This window comes from Lepus europaeus, chromosome 19 (genome assembly GCF_033115175.1).
Source record: "Lepus europaeus isolate LE1 chromosome 19, mLepTim1.pri, whole genome shotgun sequence".
Lineage (NCBI taxonomy): Eukaryota > Metazoa > Chordata > Mammalia > Lagomorpha > Leporidae > Lepus > Lepus europaeus.
The window spans coordinates 35260655-35276720 of record NC_084845.1 but is presented as its reverse complement, the minus strand read 5'-3'; the positions used below and the strand labels follow the sequence as shown (position 1 = coordinate 35276720).

Below are 16066 nucleotides of genomic sequence, written 5' to 3'. Positions count from 1 at the left end.
AAATTGCATTAAAAATTAAATTGTAGAGGGGCAAGTGTTTGGCACACTGGTTAAGATACTTCTTGGGCCATTTACTTCCCATATCAGAGTACCTGGATTTGATTCCTGAACTCTCCTCCAAATTCTAGCTTTCTGCTAAGGCAAACCCTAGAAGGCATTAGGTGAGGCTCAAGTAGCTGCTTCCTGCCACCCATGAGGAAAAAATGGATGTTGCTCCAAGTTCCTGGCTTTGGGCATTTGGAAAGTGTCTGTCCTTCTGCCTCTCTGCCTTTCAAATAAATAAATAAAATTGTCAATAAAATTAAATTGTGTAATAGTTGGTGTTTCTAATTGTTTGGTGTGGAAAATCTACACATTTAGTGTCAGAAGTATTATGAGTAGAGAGATAGTTTTCCTGGGGCCAGTGCTGTAGCGCAGCAGGTTAACGCCCTGGTCTGAAGCGCTGGCATCCCATATGGGTGCCGGTTCGAGTCCTGGCTGCTCCATTTCCAATCCAGCTCTCTGCTTTGGCCTGTGAAAGCAGTACAAGATGGCCCAAGTCCTTGGGCCTGTGCACCCGCATGGGAGACCCGGAAGAAGCTCTTGGCTCCTGGCTTCGGATCGGTGCAGCTCCAGCTGTTGCGGCAAATTGGGGAGTAAATCATCGGATGGAAGACCTCTCTCTCTCTCTCTCTTTCTCTGTCTTTTGTCTCTCTTCTCTCTGTGTAACTCTGACTTTCAAATAAATAAAAAAATCTTTAAAAAAATTAGTTTTCCTTTTGATTCTTATCTTATAAAGCTTATAGAACCTACTTTGTCCAATATAATATCTACCAGCTACCTATGTCAAACAGAATTATAATTAATTAAATACAATTTAAAATACAGTTCCTCTGGTCACAGAAGACATATGTCAAGTGCCAGACTACTGCCTACTATACTGTGTGACAGTGTAATATAGAACGTGTCTCCCATCACAGAAAGTATACTGGGCAGTACTGTTGTAGAGGACTGATACACTTTTTTCTTTCCCAAGTGCCCTGCACACACAACTATAGTCCTCCTTATGACTGAAGCACCTCTTCAACAAAATGAACTTCATGACCAAGCAATAGGTAACAAGGACTGAGATAATGAGAGTATACAGTTACGGATATAATTCTCTATGATAGAGTGTCTAAGTCATCCACTATTAACTCAAAGAAGGTGGCAATTCCTACTCTACATAAGAAACTGCTGGCAATAATCTGAAACTACACAAATAGAATCAATGTGGTCACTCCTTTGATACTATCATGGTTATTATCTCAAAGTCCTGAACATGATTCTGGGTTCCTATACAAAAACATGGCTAAATTGAAATAAGATATATATTCCCCATTTGATAGGGATCTAAAAGGATAAAGTTTTACCAGTTTAATAAAGTTACTGCTACAGTTGATAAGGTGGTGTTTGTCCTTTGTCTTCAAGACATGCAAGAACTCAGCAGGAGAACTTATATTCAATTACAGTGTCAGGGGAAAAGCCCCACTAAATGACTAAGGACTCTCAAATGGGGAATTACATAACTATGTCTTGAGTTTTAGAGTTGTTAAAGTGCAAGTAATTTAAAATTTCAGAAAAATCAAAATCTAGAAGCTTTGAAGATTAATGGGGAATGCAGTATGTTATTTACAAACAAAAGGTACTCTTGAAAGCATTCAAAAACAAGAGGACATTAATTAGTATTCTAGTGTCTGGCATCTGGTAACAAAAAATAAACATAATGATAAAGGCAAGATTTTTCAAAATAAAATCTAGAATAATGTTTTTTCAAGATTTTTCTTTTTTTATTTTAGATTTTTCTTGAAAACTATTTATTACCATTGTGAATAAACAACTGATCAGTAGGATCAGATAGCTCAGTATTTTGTCATCCATTCTTAATTTATAACCTTGAAATATGCACTTAGAGGAAAATAATTATCTTATAAGGGAATCCTGGAAAGATAAATTTTATGAAATTGTAATGATTTGTCATTAATTAGAAACTACTTAACATTTTAAACAAACGTTTTTTTTTTTTGTTTTTTTTTAAACAGGCAGAGTGGACAGTGAGAGAGAGAGACAGAGAGAAAGGTCTTCCTTTGCCGTTGGTTCACCCTCCAATGGCCGCCATGGCTGGTGCACCACGCTGATCCGAAGGCAGGAGCCAGGTGCTTCTCCTGGTCTCCCATGGGGTGCAGGGCCCAAGCACTTGGGCCATCCTCCTCTGCACTCCCGGGCCACAGCAGAGAGCTGGCCTGGAAGAGGGGCAACCAGGACAGAATCCGGCACCCCGACCGGGACTAGAACCCGGTGTGCCAGCGCTGCAGGTGGAGGATTAGCCTATTGAGCCATAGTGCCGGCATCCCATATGAGTACCAGCTCAAGTCCCAGCTACTCTGCTTCCCACCAATCCCTGTTAATGCATGTGGGAAAGCAGCATTAGGTGGTCCGGGTGCATGGGCCCCTGACACCAACATAAGAAACCCGGAGGAAGCTCCTGGCTCCTGTTTTCAGGCTGGTCCAGTTCCAGTCATAGTGGTCATTTGAGGAGTGAACTAGTGGACAGAAGATCTATCTCGCTCTCTAACTCTGCCTTTCAAATATCTAAGTATTTAAAAAAAGAAATATTAGAAAAGATGGTAAATGAGGGATGGCATATGAGCCTTTAGAGTAAAACATACCTGACATTAGGCTTTGAAACAATTGGCAAGATAATAAAAAACAGAAATGAGATTAGTTTATATTATATGAATCAAGGAAAATTTTATTTCACTCAAAATTCACAATAAACAAAATATTTATTTAGCTAGTATTTTTTTTTAAATAGAACAGGAAGCACAGTTGGCAGTGAGATATCAGTAAGTGTGGAGAAGATTTACACTTTTTACGTCATCATTTTACTTCAGAAGACAAAGAGGATGACATCAAATAGCCAAAGTAGATTACAAATACGTTTTGCTTTAGTTTTAAGGAAGAAGACAAAAGATAAATATTTCACATTTAAAATATGCTCATATTCCCTATTGCTACAGAATCATGAAGGAAATGGCAAAGACTACAGGAACAGAATGGTGAGCACCAATAAGAAGCAAGACAAGCATTGAGCTGGGTGCATGCTTCAGTGTCCCTGAGTTAGTTCCTCAGACTCCCATTTGGATTATAGTCATTGTCTTTTCCTACTCTAAAAAGTTAGGGGGATCAAGAAAGATTATAACAATGAAAAAGGTTTAAAATTTATAAAGCATTTTTATGCATATCAAAACCCCAGCATTTTGTAGTATGCATGAATATCCAAACTGATCCATCTCTTTTATAACTCATGCTTATTTTAATGGTCTACCATAATAGCTATATGAGGACCCTCTGTCTCTCTCTCTCACTATCCACTCTGCCTGTCAAAAAAAAAAAAAATAGCTACATGAGGAAAGAAATGTTTATCTCTTATAATTGAGGGGATTTAAAACAGCTTAAGTCAAACTCAAACTCTATTTAAAAGGACACATAATTGTGTTGACTGGTTAATAAAGTTGAATGATATTTAGAAAAGGCCATTAACAACTGGCTAACCATGCCACAAAGAAAAAATCTTAAGCTATTACATATTGCTTCCCTCAGATACATAATTTTGTCTATCGGTTTATTTAGCAAACACAAGAAATTCATAGTTCTCACAATGTTTCCTAGAGAGAAAAGTTGAATTAATAAAGACATTAGGGATTAATGAAATGATACCTGGGAAATAAACACATGAGTATCATCACACATTGAGGAAAGAACAATTACATCAAAATAAAGTAAAACATACTAGTTTAATTCCAGAACAACAATGTAACATGATACTTTATTTCAGCTGCCTTTGAAAAACCTTTGGAATAATGATTTGCAGAGTTAAATATTAGCAGACAAGTTAAAGTTTGTCGTATATGTATGTTAATAAATTTACTTTTTCTGCAGAATAACAATTTCTTGCTTCATATTCTAGTAGCAGAATATAAATGATTTATTAAAAAGTTTTGACTACAAATACAGGTCTTTAAAAGGTGCTATCACAGTTTTAAATTCTTTTCAAGCATAAATTCAAACAATATATTGGTATGATAAAAAACACACAAAACATTATGTAATCAAAATTGTCTGAGTAGTTACTAGTGTGCATCTGTGCTAAAATATAGAATCAGGAAACATATCTGAACCACGTAGTCTAGGAGGGAAAGGGAATAATATTAATGGTTACAGATATAAATACTTGCTACAGCCACAGCTGTCCCATCTGCGTAGCAAAACTGCTGCCATGTTGGGACCCTCAGGCTGGAGGGGTGGGGTCAGTGCTCCGCGGAGTGAAGCCCCAGGCGGTTCCCATGCAGTCAGCGGTCGTCATGGCCCCTGACGGCTAGAAAGGCACGAAACTGCCAGCTTGGCTCAGAGAACTTTCCTTGCTGTTGCTTTTGTTTAATTTTAGCAGTGCTTTTTCATTGTGCTATGTGCAGTCAAGTGGGGTACAGGTGGGACACCAGGATTCAATAAACTTTACCTCCGGGAACATATCCTTGTGGGCACCGCTATTCATCCAGGCTGTGCACAATGCAGCCTGGGCATTGACCTCAAATAACACTCTGGGAACATTGCTCGATCCCACGGAGCAGCTGGAGCTGCTTAGCTTTGATGAAGGAGATGGCACGGCAGAAGCCCACTTGGAGATGTTGTTAGGAAATGTGCACGCCCAAAAAAGATTCCAAAAGAGAGCAAAAATTAGCAAAGATTCCCAAGAGAATTTTGCCAAAAGGATATAAACAATATCTAATTAGTGGGCGGTGGTGGACTCGTCCTCAGTGGGCCCCGCAAGCGGGAAAATATTTACCCCCTCTAGTTATTATTCAGGTAGCGAATTAGTGCGTGTGAGAGGAGGTTGAGATAAAATGATCAAGAAATTTATAAAAGAAAAATTGTCTTTAAGTTAAGAAATGAACTCTCTGTGACCTTTCATGAAAGTGCAGATATGTTTCTCACGGCACATGTAGATTGAAAAACCGAAACCACTATTGTCTCACATGTGAGTTAGAATGTCCTGCTGATTAATGATTGTAAGCGTAATTTCTTTGCCTGGAAGCCTGTATTTGCTTTGCCAAGTTCCGTGTAAAAGCGGAATAAAAGCTTATGCTTTACAGCAAATAAACGCAGCAGCATACTCATACAATTTGGGTGTCTGTCTGTCATTCCCCCCGTCGATTCTTGCTCTCCTAAACACCTTCGCCCTCGTTCTCCCTCGGTCTGAGGCCTCTGATAGAGCCGGTCCGTGGCAAATACTGACTGTGCAATCACCCAGTTGCCTTCCATAAATTATTTCTTGACCTTTATAAGAACTCTAAAAGGGAGGTACCACATGTACCTAGATTTTACAGAAGAAAAAAAATTTGAGTCACAAGGAAGTTAAATAATTTGTCTAATACCACATAGGCAGTAACAGACTAGAAAATAGTGTACTCACTAACCAGAGAAAAGTTAACACAGCAGACTGTAGACTCTCACCTTAGTAAGACTGCATGAATGGTTGGCCCTGGGCTAATATGTGGGAACTTGGATTTGGAGAGTGTTCCTACCATTCCCACATAGGAGTGAGAAACCGTGCCTAAAATGTTTCTACAAAAAATATGGGTTATGCTAAACATGTGATTTCACTCTAGGAATTTGGAATTTTAGTGCTTAGGAAGAGGTACCTATGTGACCAGCCATCAATCCACATCCCTAGTAGACATTTTGTAAGTGCTGTCACAATTAGTTCCTGGGGAAATTAAATACATCTGTACACCCCTACTGGGAGATGATTCTTGAAAGTTAGCCCTTGGTCTCCAGCCTGTGCTCGCCCCATGTTCCTTTCCCTTGGCTGATTATGCTTTCTCTCCTTTCAGTTTAATAAACTATAACCAAGACTATGAGTATCTGCTGAGTCATATGACTCCTCCTAGCAAATCATCAAACCTGGGGTTAGTCTTGGGGACCCATGCATGACACACTAATGCACACATAGAGACACTTACTCAATTAAAATCTGGGGACATGGGGATAGAGGTAAGTAGAGAGAACAGCACATTATGTTTATATAAGCTTAACAGTTTTTAAAAAGTTTTATATATTTTGAATTTTCACATAATTCAGTAAACTTCAGTTTCCAAAACCTGTAATTACTGGACTCTGCATGTAAACGCAGGAAATATTATATTTTTAAATAAGAGTTCACTTAAGCCGGAGCAATTTACATGTCCAGAGGTAATTCTGACATGCATTTTCTTTAAGTAATATAATATTGGTTAGAATTAGGGATATTTGTGAGATTCCTAAGAAACCAGGTATTTATCAAGCAAATAACAGGTGCAAAACACAAATCAATGCAAACCTAAATAATAATTTGCAATCATCTCTTGCTTTAGGTGCCCCTTCAATTTCAGGATTTCAAAACCTGAGTTGGGAAGGCACAGGCTGTTTTCACCTATCTAGACTGCCCTAGGATGTGGTTTTACCTTTTTAAAATAATTCTTCTTTAGAAGATGCTATTGCAAACTGGTTAAATTAATCCTTCAGAATGATGTGAGAGTTCCAGTCCACACCACAGTGTTTTACCTTATCGGCCTGTCGCATATAGCAGTAGAGAATTCCTCTCATACATTTTATAGCCGAATGCTCCAGCTCATGGGTCCTTCCCTTGTCATCATCAATGCGCCTGGGTGAGAGAGATAACTCATGAAACAAATTGGAAATGCATCTGAAAAGGAAGCAAAGCTTTTTATAATTAAGTATTTAACTATCTAGCTAATCCTGTGTTCCGGTGACGTCTACTACTTCTGTCACAGTGAAACTCCATTTTCCCAGCAGATGTAGAAATGTTGCAATTAAAAAAAGAATCCTGTGATGAAACTTGTGCATATTTTCCTTTTTTTAAAGGAAGTAAAGCCAAGTGCTTTAAAAACAGCATACTTTTTTTGTATAATGATTTGACTGAAACACTGACAGTTCTACATTTGAAAAAAAATCCACCAACAGATTTTAAAAATTATCATTATAGAATGAGGGCAATTTTTAACTTATCCCTTTAGGTCACACAATTGCTACTTGGATTTAAAGAAGTAGAGGTTAAGGTAGGCAAATGCCTTCTTGGCTCTCATGTGTTTAGCAACACCATGTGACTTTAGTCACAATTAAGCACATTTTCTATACACCCTTTATGATCCATGATATACTTTGGTATAAAGTGTTATATCTTCAGGTCTTATTTTGAAATTAACTGACTCTAGTTTAAATCACTTGCTCTGAAAATTAAAGAACAGATGAAAATTTGTTAAACTCAGTTAAGATGTTCTTTCTGTCCAGAAGTTGCTTTTTTTATTATAGATTACCAGCTTTCAAAAGGTAAAAGAGAATTATCCACTACTAAAAAAAAAAATAACATATTTATTGTTTCACTTAATCAAAAGTGAAATAGCTGGTGATCATTCTTACTTGATAAAAAGTATACTATAATTATTTCCTAGTTCTACCACTGCTGGGGTTAATGATTATTATCTTGACTTAGGATGGATGATGAATGTCAATAAAAGTAAGTGGTTATCACTGGCAGATCATTCCTCCCTTCTCAGGAAGGCACTATGGTAAAATTAGCATGAATTTGTTCTACAATCTATTTCCCCAACCCTCATCCTCCTGCCCCATTTGGACACAAGCATTTTAATAGACACAAATACCACACAGATAGTGAATGCAGCAAAGTAAGGATTTTAAATTCTTTATCAGATGTTTGAAGCCTTTTTGGAAAAGGTTAATGTCTGACATTTATCCACATGTTGCCCATATTCTTACATTTTTTTAATGCCATTTTCCTCCAACCTTTTATTTAGAAAAATTTTAAGTCTACAAAAAACATAAAAGGATATTACAATGAACAAACCTTTTACTTTTCACCTGGATGCATCAGTTGTTGACATATGCTTGTATTTACCTGCTATAATTTTTATTATTATTATTTGAAAGTAAGCTACAAACATCATAATCCTTCACCCTTACACACTTCAGAAACATCTTTTAAAAACCAGGAGGTTCTCCTATAAAACCATAGTATTATTACATTCACAGAATTTAATACTGATACTGTATTATCTAATATATAGTTTAAATAAAAATTTATCAAATTATCTACAAAATGAATCTTAGAGTTTTGAAGTAGGCAGGCATACAGGTTAAAATTGTTAGATTTGTGAAATGGAAGACCACGCCTTTGCCACGCCCATGAGTGGCCTCATTCCCCTACCTGGCCGCACCTGGGTGCCCACCAGCCAATCAGGTTAATTAACCACTCCCCTTTGGAAGTGGGTTAAAAGGTGGGACATGGTGTGGCCCAGCCTGCTCTTTTTCCCTAGCCTCTTGCTAGCAAGGGGCTTGCTGTAGCCCCACACCTCCAGGGCGCATGGCCTTTGGGCCATGTGTTCTAGGCTTCCTGGCCTGGATGATCATCCACGTGGCTGGTTCCTGGTGCTTGGTATGAACCCCTATTTACCTCTCCATCTCTTTTTTTTTTTTTTTTTTTTTTTGACAGGCAGAGTGGATAGTGAGAGAGAGAGAGACAGAGAGAAAGGTCTTCCTTTTTGCCGCTGGTTCACCCTCCAATGGCCGCTGCGGCCGGCACATCTCACTGATCCGAAGCCAGGAGCCAGGTGGTTCTCCTGGTCTCCCATGCGGGTGCAGGGCCCAAGCACTTGGGCCATCCTCCACTGCCTTCCCGGGCCATAGCAGAGAGCTGGCCTGGAAGAGGGGCAACCGGGATAGAATCCGGCACCCCGACCGGGACTAGAACCCGGTGTGCCAGCACCGCAAGGCGGAGGATTAGCCTGTTAAGCCACGGCGCCGGCACCTCTCTATCTTAAATAAAGCTCTCACTCTCCTATGCACCTTTCTCACTAAAAAAAAGCTTATAACATACCATGCTGCCTCGTTTATCTGTGCTGGTATTTAGAATTCTTCTCTAAATATTAGGCAAGAACCCTCTTGGGCTTATTAATATTGGGGATTTAGTAATAAGCCCGTGGTGAAATCATACGGTACCCCAAATTCCAGTAGCACATGTGGCACCCTGGATAGCATTTCTAGGGAACTTTAAAGGGCCACGTTTCAGAGTAAATTTTAGGGGGGTCTTCTCCAATTTCAGTTTTATTCAAGTACAATCCAATCAAGGAGCATGTATTAGGTTGTTGTCATATTTCTTTCATCTCTTAATCTAGTTATGCTCATGCCTAGTTCTCAATCTACCATAAATAATTTTTTTAAAGATTTATTTATTTGAAAGGCAGAATGACAAAGAAGGAGAGAGAAAAAGAGAGAAACACCGGTTTAACCACCAGGTGGCTGCAATGGCCAAGTCTGGGCCGAGCCAGAAGCCAGAAGCCAGGAACTCTAACTATCTGGGCTTTCTTCTATTGCTTTCCAAGAAGCATTAGCAGGAAGCTGGATCAAAAAGAGAGCATCCAGGGGCTGTCACTGTGGCATAGCAGATTAAGCGTCTGCCTGCTGGCATCCCATATGGGTGCTGGTTTGAGTCCTGGCTGCTCCACTTCCAACCCAGCTCCCTGCTAATGTGCCTGGGAAGGTAATGGACAAGTACTTGGGTCTCTGTATCCACTTGGGATGTTCAAAGGAAGCTCCTGGCTTCAGGCTTCAGCCTGGCCCAGCACCAACAGCTGTGGCCATTTGGGGAGTGAACTAGTGAATGGAAGACAACTCTGTTTTTCCTTCTCTCTTTCTAGAATTCTTCTTCTTCTTTTAAAGATTTACTTATTTACTTGAGAGTCAGAGTTACAGAGGGAGAAAAAGAGGTCTTCATCTGCTGGTTCACTCCCCAAATGGTTGCAACAGCTAGTGCTGGGCCGATCTGAAGCCAGGAGCCAGGAGCTTCTTCCTGGTCTCCCATGCAGGTGCAGAGGCCCAAGCACTTGAGCCATCTTCTACAGCTTTCCCAGGCCATCAGCAGGGAGCTGGATCAGAAGTGGAGAAGCAAGGACTCAAACTGGCACCCATATGGGATGCCAGCACTGCAGGCGGATGCTTAACCCACCATGCCACAGAGCCAGCCCTTTCTTTCTCTAGAAATTCTGCCTTTCAAATAAATGAAATAAACCTTTAAAAAAAAAAAAAAAAAAAAGTAGAGCACCCAGGACTCAAATCAGCACTATGATATGGGATGCTAGTGTCATGGGTATTCGTTTAACCTGCATTGCCACAATGTTGGCTCCAGATGCCACTGTTTTTTGAGTCCCATCACACTGTTTCTTAAGAAGCCACCACTGAACATTGTATGACTGCTTATTCACGTGTAGACTCTTGTTAGGTATTTTGGCAGAAGTCAGCACAGGTGATGTGTACTTCTCCTTGTGTCTAATCAGAAGGCACTCAACCTCAGTCTGCACTGATACTGGCTTAGCCACTTTGTTAGAATGTTCCTAATGCCCCCTGTATTATTGAGACCAATAATGGCTTTATAGTTAACACTTAGAATATGTAAGGAAATGCTAAATGTGCTAAAGATGACTAATTTATCATTAATCAGTATTCCAATGTTTTTTAAATTCAACATAACAATGACTTAAGACAAAGGAGCCATGTGTTATGAGAAAGACCTAATTTTGGGGGGTGAACCAACAGAAAAAGGAAGACCTTTCTCTCTGTCTCACTCTCTCACTGTCTAAATTGCCTGTCCAAAAATAATAATAATAATTTTAAAATCAGAAATACATACTTCCAGAAAATTAATGTCCATAAACTTAATAATTTAATTATATTTAAAATGTATTACTACTGACGATATGTTAGGATCCACATTTGGCACTTTCTATGTATAATTAAACAAAGGGAAATTTTAGTATTCTGAAATGGTCTTTTTTACTTTATAAAATAATTGGGTGACTTGATTTAACATCTTTTTTTTTTTTTTTGACAGGCAGAGTTTGACAGTGAGAGAAAGAGACAGAGAGAAAGGTCTTCCTTTTCCGTTAGTTCACTCCCCAAATGGCCACTACGGCCGGCACGCTGTGTGGATCTGAAGCCAGGAGCCAGGTGCTTCTTCCTGGTCTCCCATGTGGGTGCAGGGCCCAAGCACTTGGACCATCCTCCACTGCCTTCCCTGGGCCACAGCAGAGAGCTGGACTGGAAGAGGAGCAACCAGGACAGAATCTGGCGCCCCAACCGGGACTAGAACCCAGGGTGCCGGCGCCACAGGCAGAGGATTAGCCTAGTGAGCCACAGCGCCAGCCTGATTTAACATCTTATACTGGAGCTGGTGCTATGGCATAGCGGGCTAGGCCTCTGCCTATGGGTCCAGCATTCCATATGGGCACCAGTTTGAGTCCCAACTACTCCTCTTGTAATCCAGCTCTCTGCTATGGCCTGGGAAAGCAGTGGAAGATGACCCAAGTACTTGGGCCCCTGCACCCACGTGGGAGACCAGGAAGAAGCACCTGGCTCCTGGCTTCAGATTGGCCCAGCTCTGGCCATTGCAGCCATTTGGGGAATGAACCAACCTTGCTTTCTATCTGCAAATAAATAAATATAATATTTTTTTAAAAAAGGCAACAACATCTGATACTCAATGAAGTGTAATGTGAAAAACTCTAAACTGAGATTAAAAAAAAAGAGTCCTGGAATTGGCTCTATCATTAATTAGTTGTATAACTTTAAACCAATTTTCTAACTATTCTTGGTTCTGTTTTCTAATATTTTTGTTTTTATTTCAGAGGCACTGAGAGACGGAGAGAGCAAGCTTCTAACCTATTCACTGGTATTTACTCCAAGTGCTCCCAACCCAAGGGCTGAAGCTAGAAGCTAGGAACTCAATCTGGGTCTCCTATGTAGGGTCTCCTATGCAGGTGGTAGGGACCTAATCACTTGAACAATAACCTACTGCCTTGCAGAGTCTGCATTAGCAGGAAGCTAGAATCAGGAGCAGAACCAGAATTTGAACTTAGGCACTCCAGTAAGGTACATAGGCATCCCAACTGGCATCTTAACCATTATACCCAACACCTGCTCCTAGGCTCCAATTTTATCATCTGTAAAATTTCAATCACCATCAATTATCTCTATGACTGGAACCAATCAACTCAATAAGAATGGGTGGATAGTTCTTCTGCCAAAGACTGATGGTGATTTAGAAAACTAGAGGAAAAAAATGGTTATAAAGTCATCAAATGAAAAGAACCAGTCTAATGTATATCCTTAGATAAGGAAAGAACTTAGAGATCACAAAGGGGACATGGGCAACAACTGGTCACACAATGAGTCAGCAACAAAACCAAAAGGTAGCTGCTCAATTCGTCTTAGTCCCACAAAACTCTTACCTAGTCATGGAGATACTAGAAGAGTGCACACCAGCTCACCTGTATGCAAGAGCCAAAGCCCAGGCCCCAGCAGCACAGTAGAGGCTGTCATGGATCTTGGCTGTCTGATCACCACCGCACGTTTTAGTGGGAAAGAGACCTGTGGTGGGACTCTGATACAGCAGCAATGTTGACTTAACTGCAATTGAAGAAAAGAGAAAAAATGAGTGGTACATCTAGACATTTTCCTTAAACTGAAATATCTTAATCCTTTTTGGTTTCTGAATCCTATTTCTAACGATTTGGTTGTGTCTAAATTTACGTATAGTATAAATATTTGAATATGTGAAAACAACCTCCTGTCACTCTATCCTAAGTGAGAATCTAACCTGGATGAAAGGTTCTTTCAAGTTTTAAGGAAAGGTCTCATCTAATTAGGATTAAAAAAGCCTTTAGCATACCCTGGGTAAAGTCAATATGTGACCTAAGTCTTATTATTAAGACATCAGGAACCAAAAGGAAAAAATAAATAAATAAATAAATAAAAGTGAGGACAATATTTTTTAAAAAATCAGTTAAATAGGAAATCTTAAAGCAAATGTACGACAAACAGTAGTGTATCTTTGCTAAATCACAGCATCAATCTTCCTGCTGTGAGTAGTTTACCAACAGCTTACGAAGGATGAGGAAAGATCACAGGACAGGCCAGAATCCTGTATTTCACAGATACCTAATTTGTGCCTAGTGTTCAAATGAACACATTTGTTTTACTTAAACTAGGTACAGGTTAGGGATATGTATAACATTTCAAAATTGAATCTCATCTTTATATAACATGAAAACAGTAGAAAGCAAATAACTGAGCATCTTACTTGAATGATTCTAAAATTAATGTTTTATTATCTTTCAGTAAAAAATCCTGGAAAATAAAATCACATTCCCTGGGAGTTCATTTTATTTCTAACTATAAATGAATAATCAGTGTTTTTCCAAAATACATTAAGTATAATCTGGGCTGGTGCATGCTACTTTTTAGAATGGCTTTTCAAACGTCTAAAACACTGCTCCTTCACAGAGATTATGGAATTAAAATTTATTTTTCTTTTTCTCAGACTAACCTGATGTTATAATTATTTCTTTCAGAATACCAAGGAATTTACTAATTTTCTCAGAGTAAAGAATCAGTTCTTAGTCCAAAATAAATAACTGAAATTTGTTTTAAAAATTAGTTCTAGGGCTGGCGCTGTGGAATAGCGGCAGGTAAAGTTGCCGCCTCAGGACTGGGCATCCCAGGTGGGTGCTGGTTCAAGTTCCAAGTGTTCCTCTTCCAATCCAGCTCTCTGCTATGAAAGCAGTAGAAAATAACCTGGCTCCTGGGGACATCCAGAAGAAGCCCCTGGCTCCTGCCTTTGGCTCCAGCCATTGTGGCCATCTAGGGAGTGAACCAGCAGATGGAAGACCTCTCTCTCACTCTCTGCCTCTGCCTCTCTATTACTCTGCCTTTCAAAAAAAAAAAAATAAATTTTTTTTAAAAATGTAGTTCTCTTTAGTTACTACTACCAAGATAATAAAACATACAAGGCATGCCAGGATTTTTTTTTTTTTTAATGAAAGAGAGAAGGGGAGAGAGAGAAAGGGAGAGACAGACAGACAGACATAGTAGGATCTCCCATCCACTGGTTCATTCCCCAAATGCCAACAACAGCTGGGACTGGGCCAGGCTAAAGCCAGGACTCTAGAACTCAACCAGGGTCTCCCCAGGTGAGTGGCAGGAACCCAAGTAATTGAGCCATCATTTCTTGCTTCCCAGGGAACACATGAGGAGGAAGCTGCAACTCAAAGAGCAGCCAACACTCAAACCCAGCACTACCACAGAGGCTGCAGGTATCCCAAGCAGCATCTTAACTGCTGCACAAAAAACACCCACCCTATGTCACAATCTTGACCAAAATAAGTTGAATTAAAGCTTTATACAAGGTTGAAATAGATTTTAAAAAACCTATTAAAGGAAGACAAATTTTATATTATTTACCAGCCTAAGTCATAAAATAAATGACATAGGCCGGCGCCATGGCTTAACAGGCTAATCCTCCGCCTAGTGGCGCCAGCACACCGGGTTCTAGTCCTGGTCGGGGCGCCGGATTCTGTCCCGGTTGCCCCTCTTCCAGGCCAGCTCTCTGCTGTGGCCCGGGAGAGCAGTGGAGGATGGCCCAAGTGCTTGGGCCCTGCACTCCATGGGAGACCAGGATAAGTACCTGGCTCCTGCCTTCGGATCAGCGCGGTGCGCTGGCCGCAGCGCGCCGGCCATGGTGGCCATTGGAGGGTGAACCAGCGGCAAAAAGGAAGACCTTTCTCTCTGTCTCTCTCTCTCTCTCTCTCTCACTATCCACTCTGCCTGTCAAAAATTAAAAAAAAAAGACACAAGTAGTAAACTGACAAAAAAAATTAACAGGCATTCCAATTATTTCAGTTTCTTGCTCACATTGAAAAATAAAATTTGCCTGGAAAAGCAGAATGAAAAAAAGAAATAAAGAAATGAGTGACATGATATTAATCATAATAAAACCTGAAATTATCTCTTGTATCTCAAAGAATTAGAAATGTGTACAAAAGGTTTAGGACTACCTGGGAACCAGGTACATGTAATTTTTTTTTTTTTTTCTGAAAGGTAGAGTTGTAGGCAGTGAGAGAGAGAGAGACAGAGGGAAACGTCTTCTTTCTGTTTGTTCACTCCCCAAATGGTTGCCACGGCCAGCGCTACGCCGATCCGAAGCCAGGGGCCAGGTGCTTCTTCCTGGTCTCCCATGTGGGTGCAGGGGCCCAAGCACTTGGGCCATCCTCCACTGCCTTCCCGGGCCACAGCAGAGAGCTGGACTGGAAGAGGAGCAACCGGGACTAGAATCCGGCGCCCATATGGGATGCCAGCACCACAGGTAGAGGATTAACCAAGTGAGCCATGGTACTGGCCCCCATGTATATGTAAATGAGTAAGTTAATACTTTTATGAGATAATTATTTATTAATAAAGAAACATCCTCAAGTTCTCAAATCTGGTAGTGTTTAGGAAGTTTAAAAGAGAGATATTGGAGACAATTTTTAAATTATTTAAGAGCTAGATGACATGCTAGATTCCTTTAGAGCTCCAGGACTGATGTGTAATAGGAATGTGTAATTACCTGAACATTGCAGCTACCACAATATTCAAATGAAAGATTATCTACATAATATACATTTTATACTGTAGCTTAGAAAACACTAATTACAGATAACTAAGGACACAGTTTCCTCAGGTTCTGCTTACCAATTTTGTAATAATGATCCAATTTATCCCATAGAGTTTCATTATCTGGTCTTGGAAGATTAATGCTTTTAAGAGGTTCATAAACTGAGCCTAAAAAACAAGTTGAAAATCCATCAAATTTTGTCATTTTTATTGAGGTAAACAAAGAAAATCCCTAAGAAAATGAAGACATACTACATAACAATCTAATTTTCATTTTTAAATGTAAACAATCATATTTCACTGCTGGGAAAGGCACCCTTGACAGCAAGTATAGAAGAGCTCTAAATGTCACAGGACACTCTCACTCTCACCCTCAGCACTGAATCCAACCAACCAATGTGTACACTAGTCCTAACAACTCGAATATCACTAGCTCAATAATTTCTAGTTCTTAAGAAATATAGCTGATGGTGTGCCCTTAAATTCA

General features: G+C 39.8%; 1 protein-coding gene across 6 annotated transcripts in view; it reads right to left on the bottom strand.

Annotated features, from left to right (window-relative positions):
* PHKB (phosphorylase kinase regulatory subunit beta) overlaps positions 1 to 16066 on the bottom strand; it is a 234271-nt gene that overhangs the window by 187520 nt on the left and 30685 nt on the right. For all 6 annotated transcript variants that reach the window (XM_062177429.1, XM_062177424.1, XM_062177427.1 and 3 more), the window contains 3 exons: positions 15658 to 15747; positions 12417 to 12555; positions 6622 to 6721 (listed from right to left, as the gene is read on the bottom strand). In XM_062177429.1, coding sequence (XP_062033413.1) covers positions 6622 to 6721; positions 12417 to 12555; positions 15658 to 15747 — 329 coding nt within the window. The remainder of the gene's footprint in view (positions 1 to 6621; positions 6722 to 12416; positions 12556 to 15657; positions 15748 to 16066) is intronic.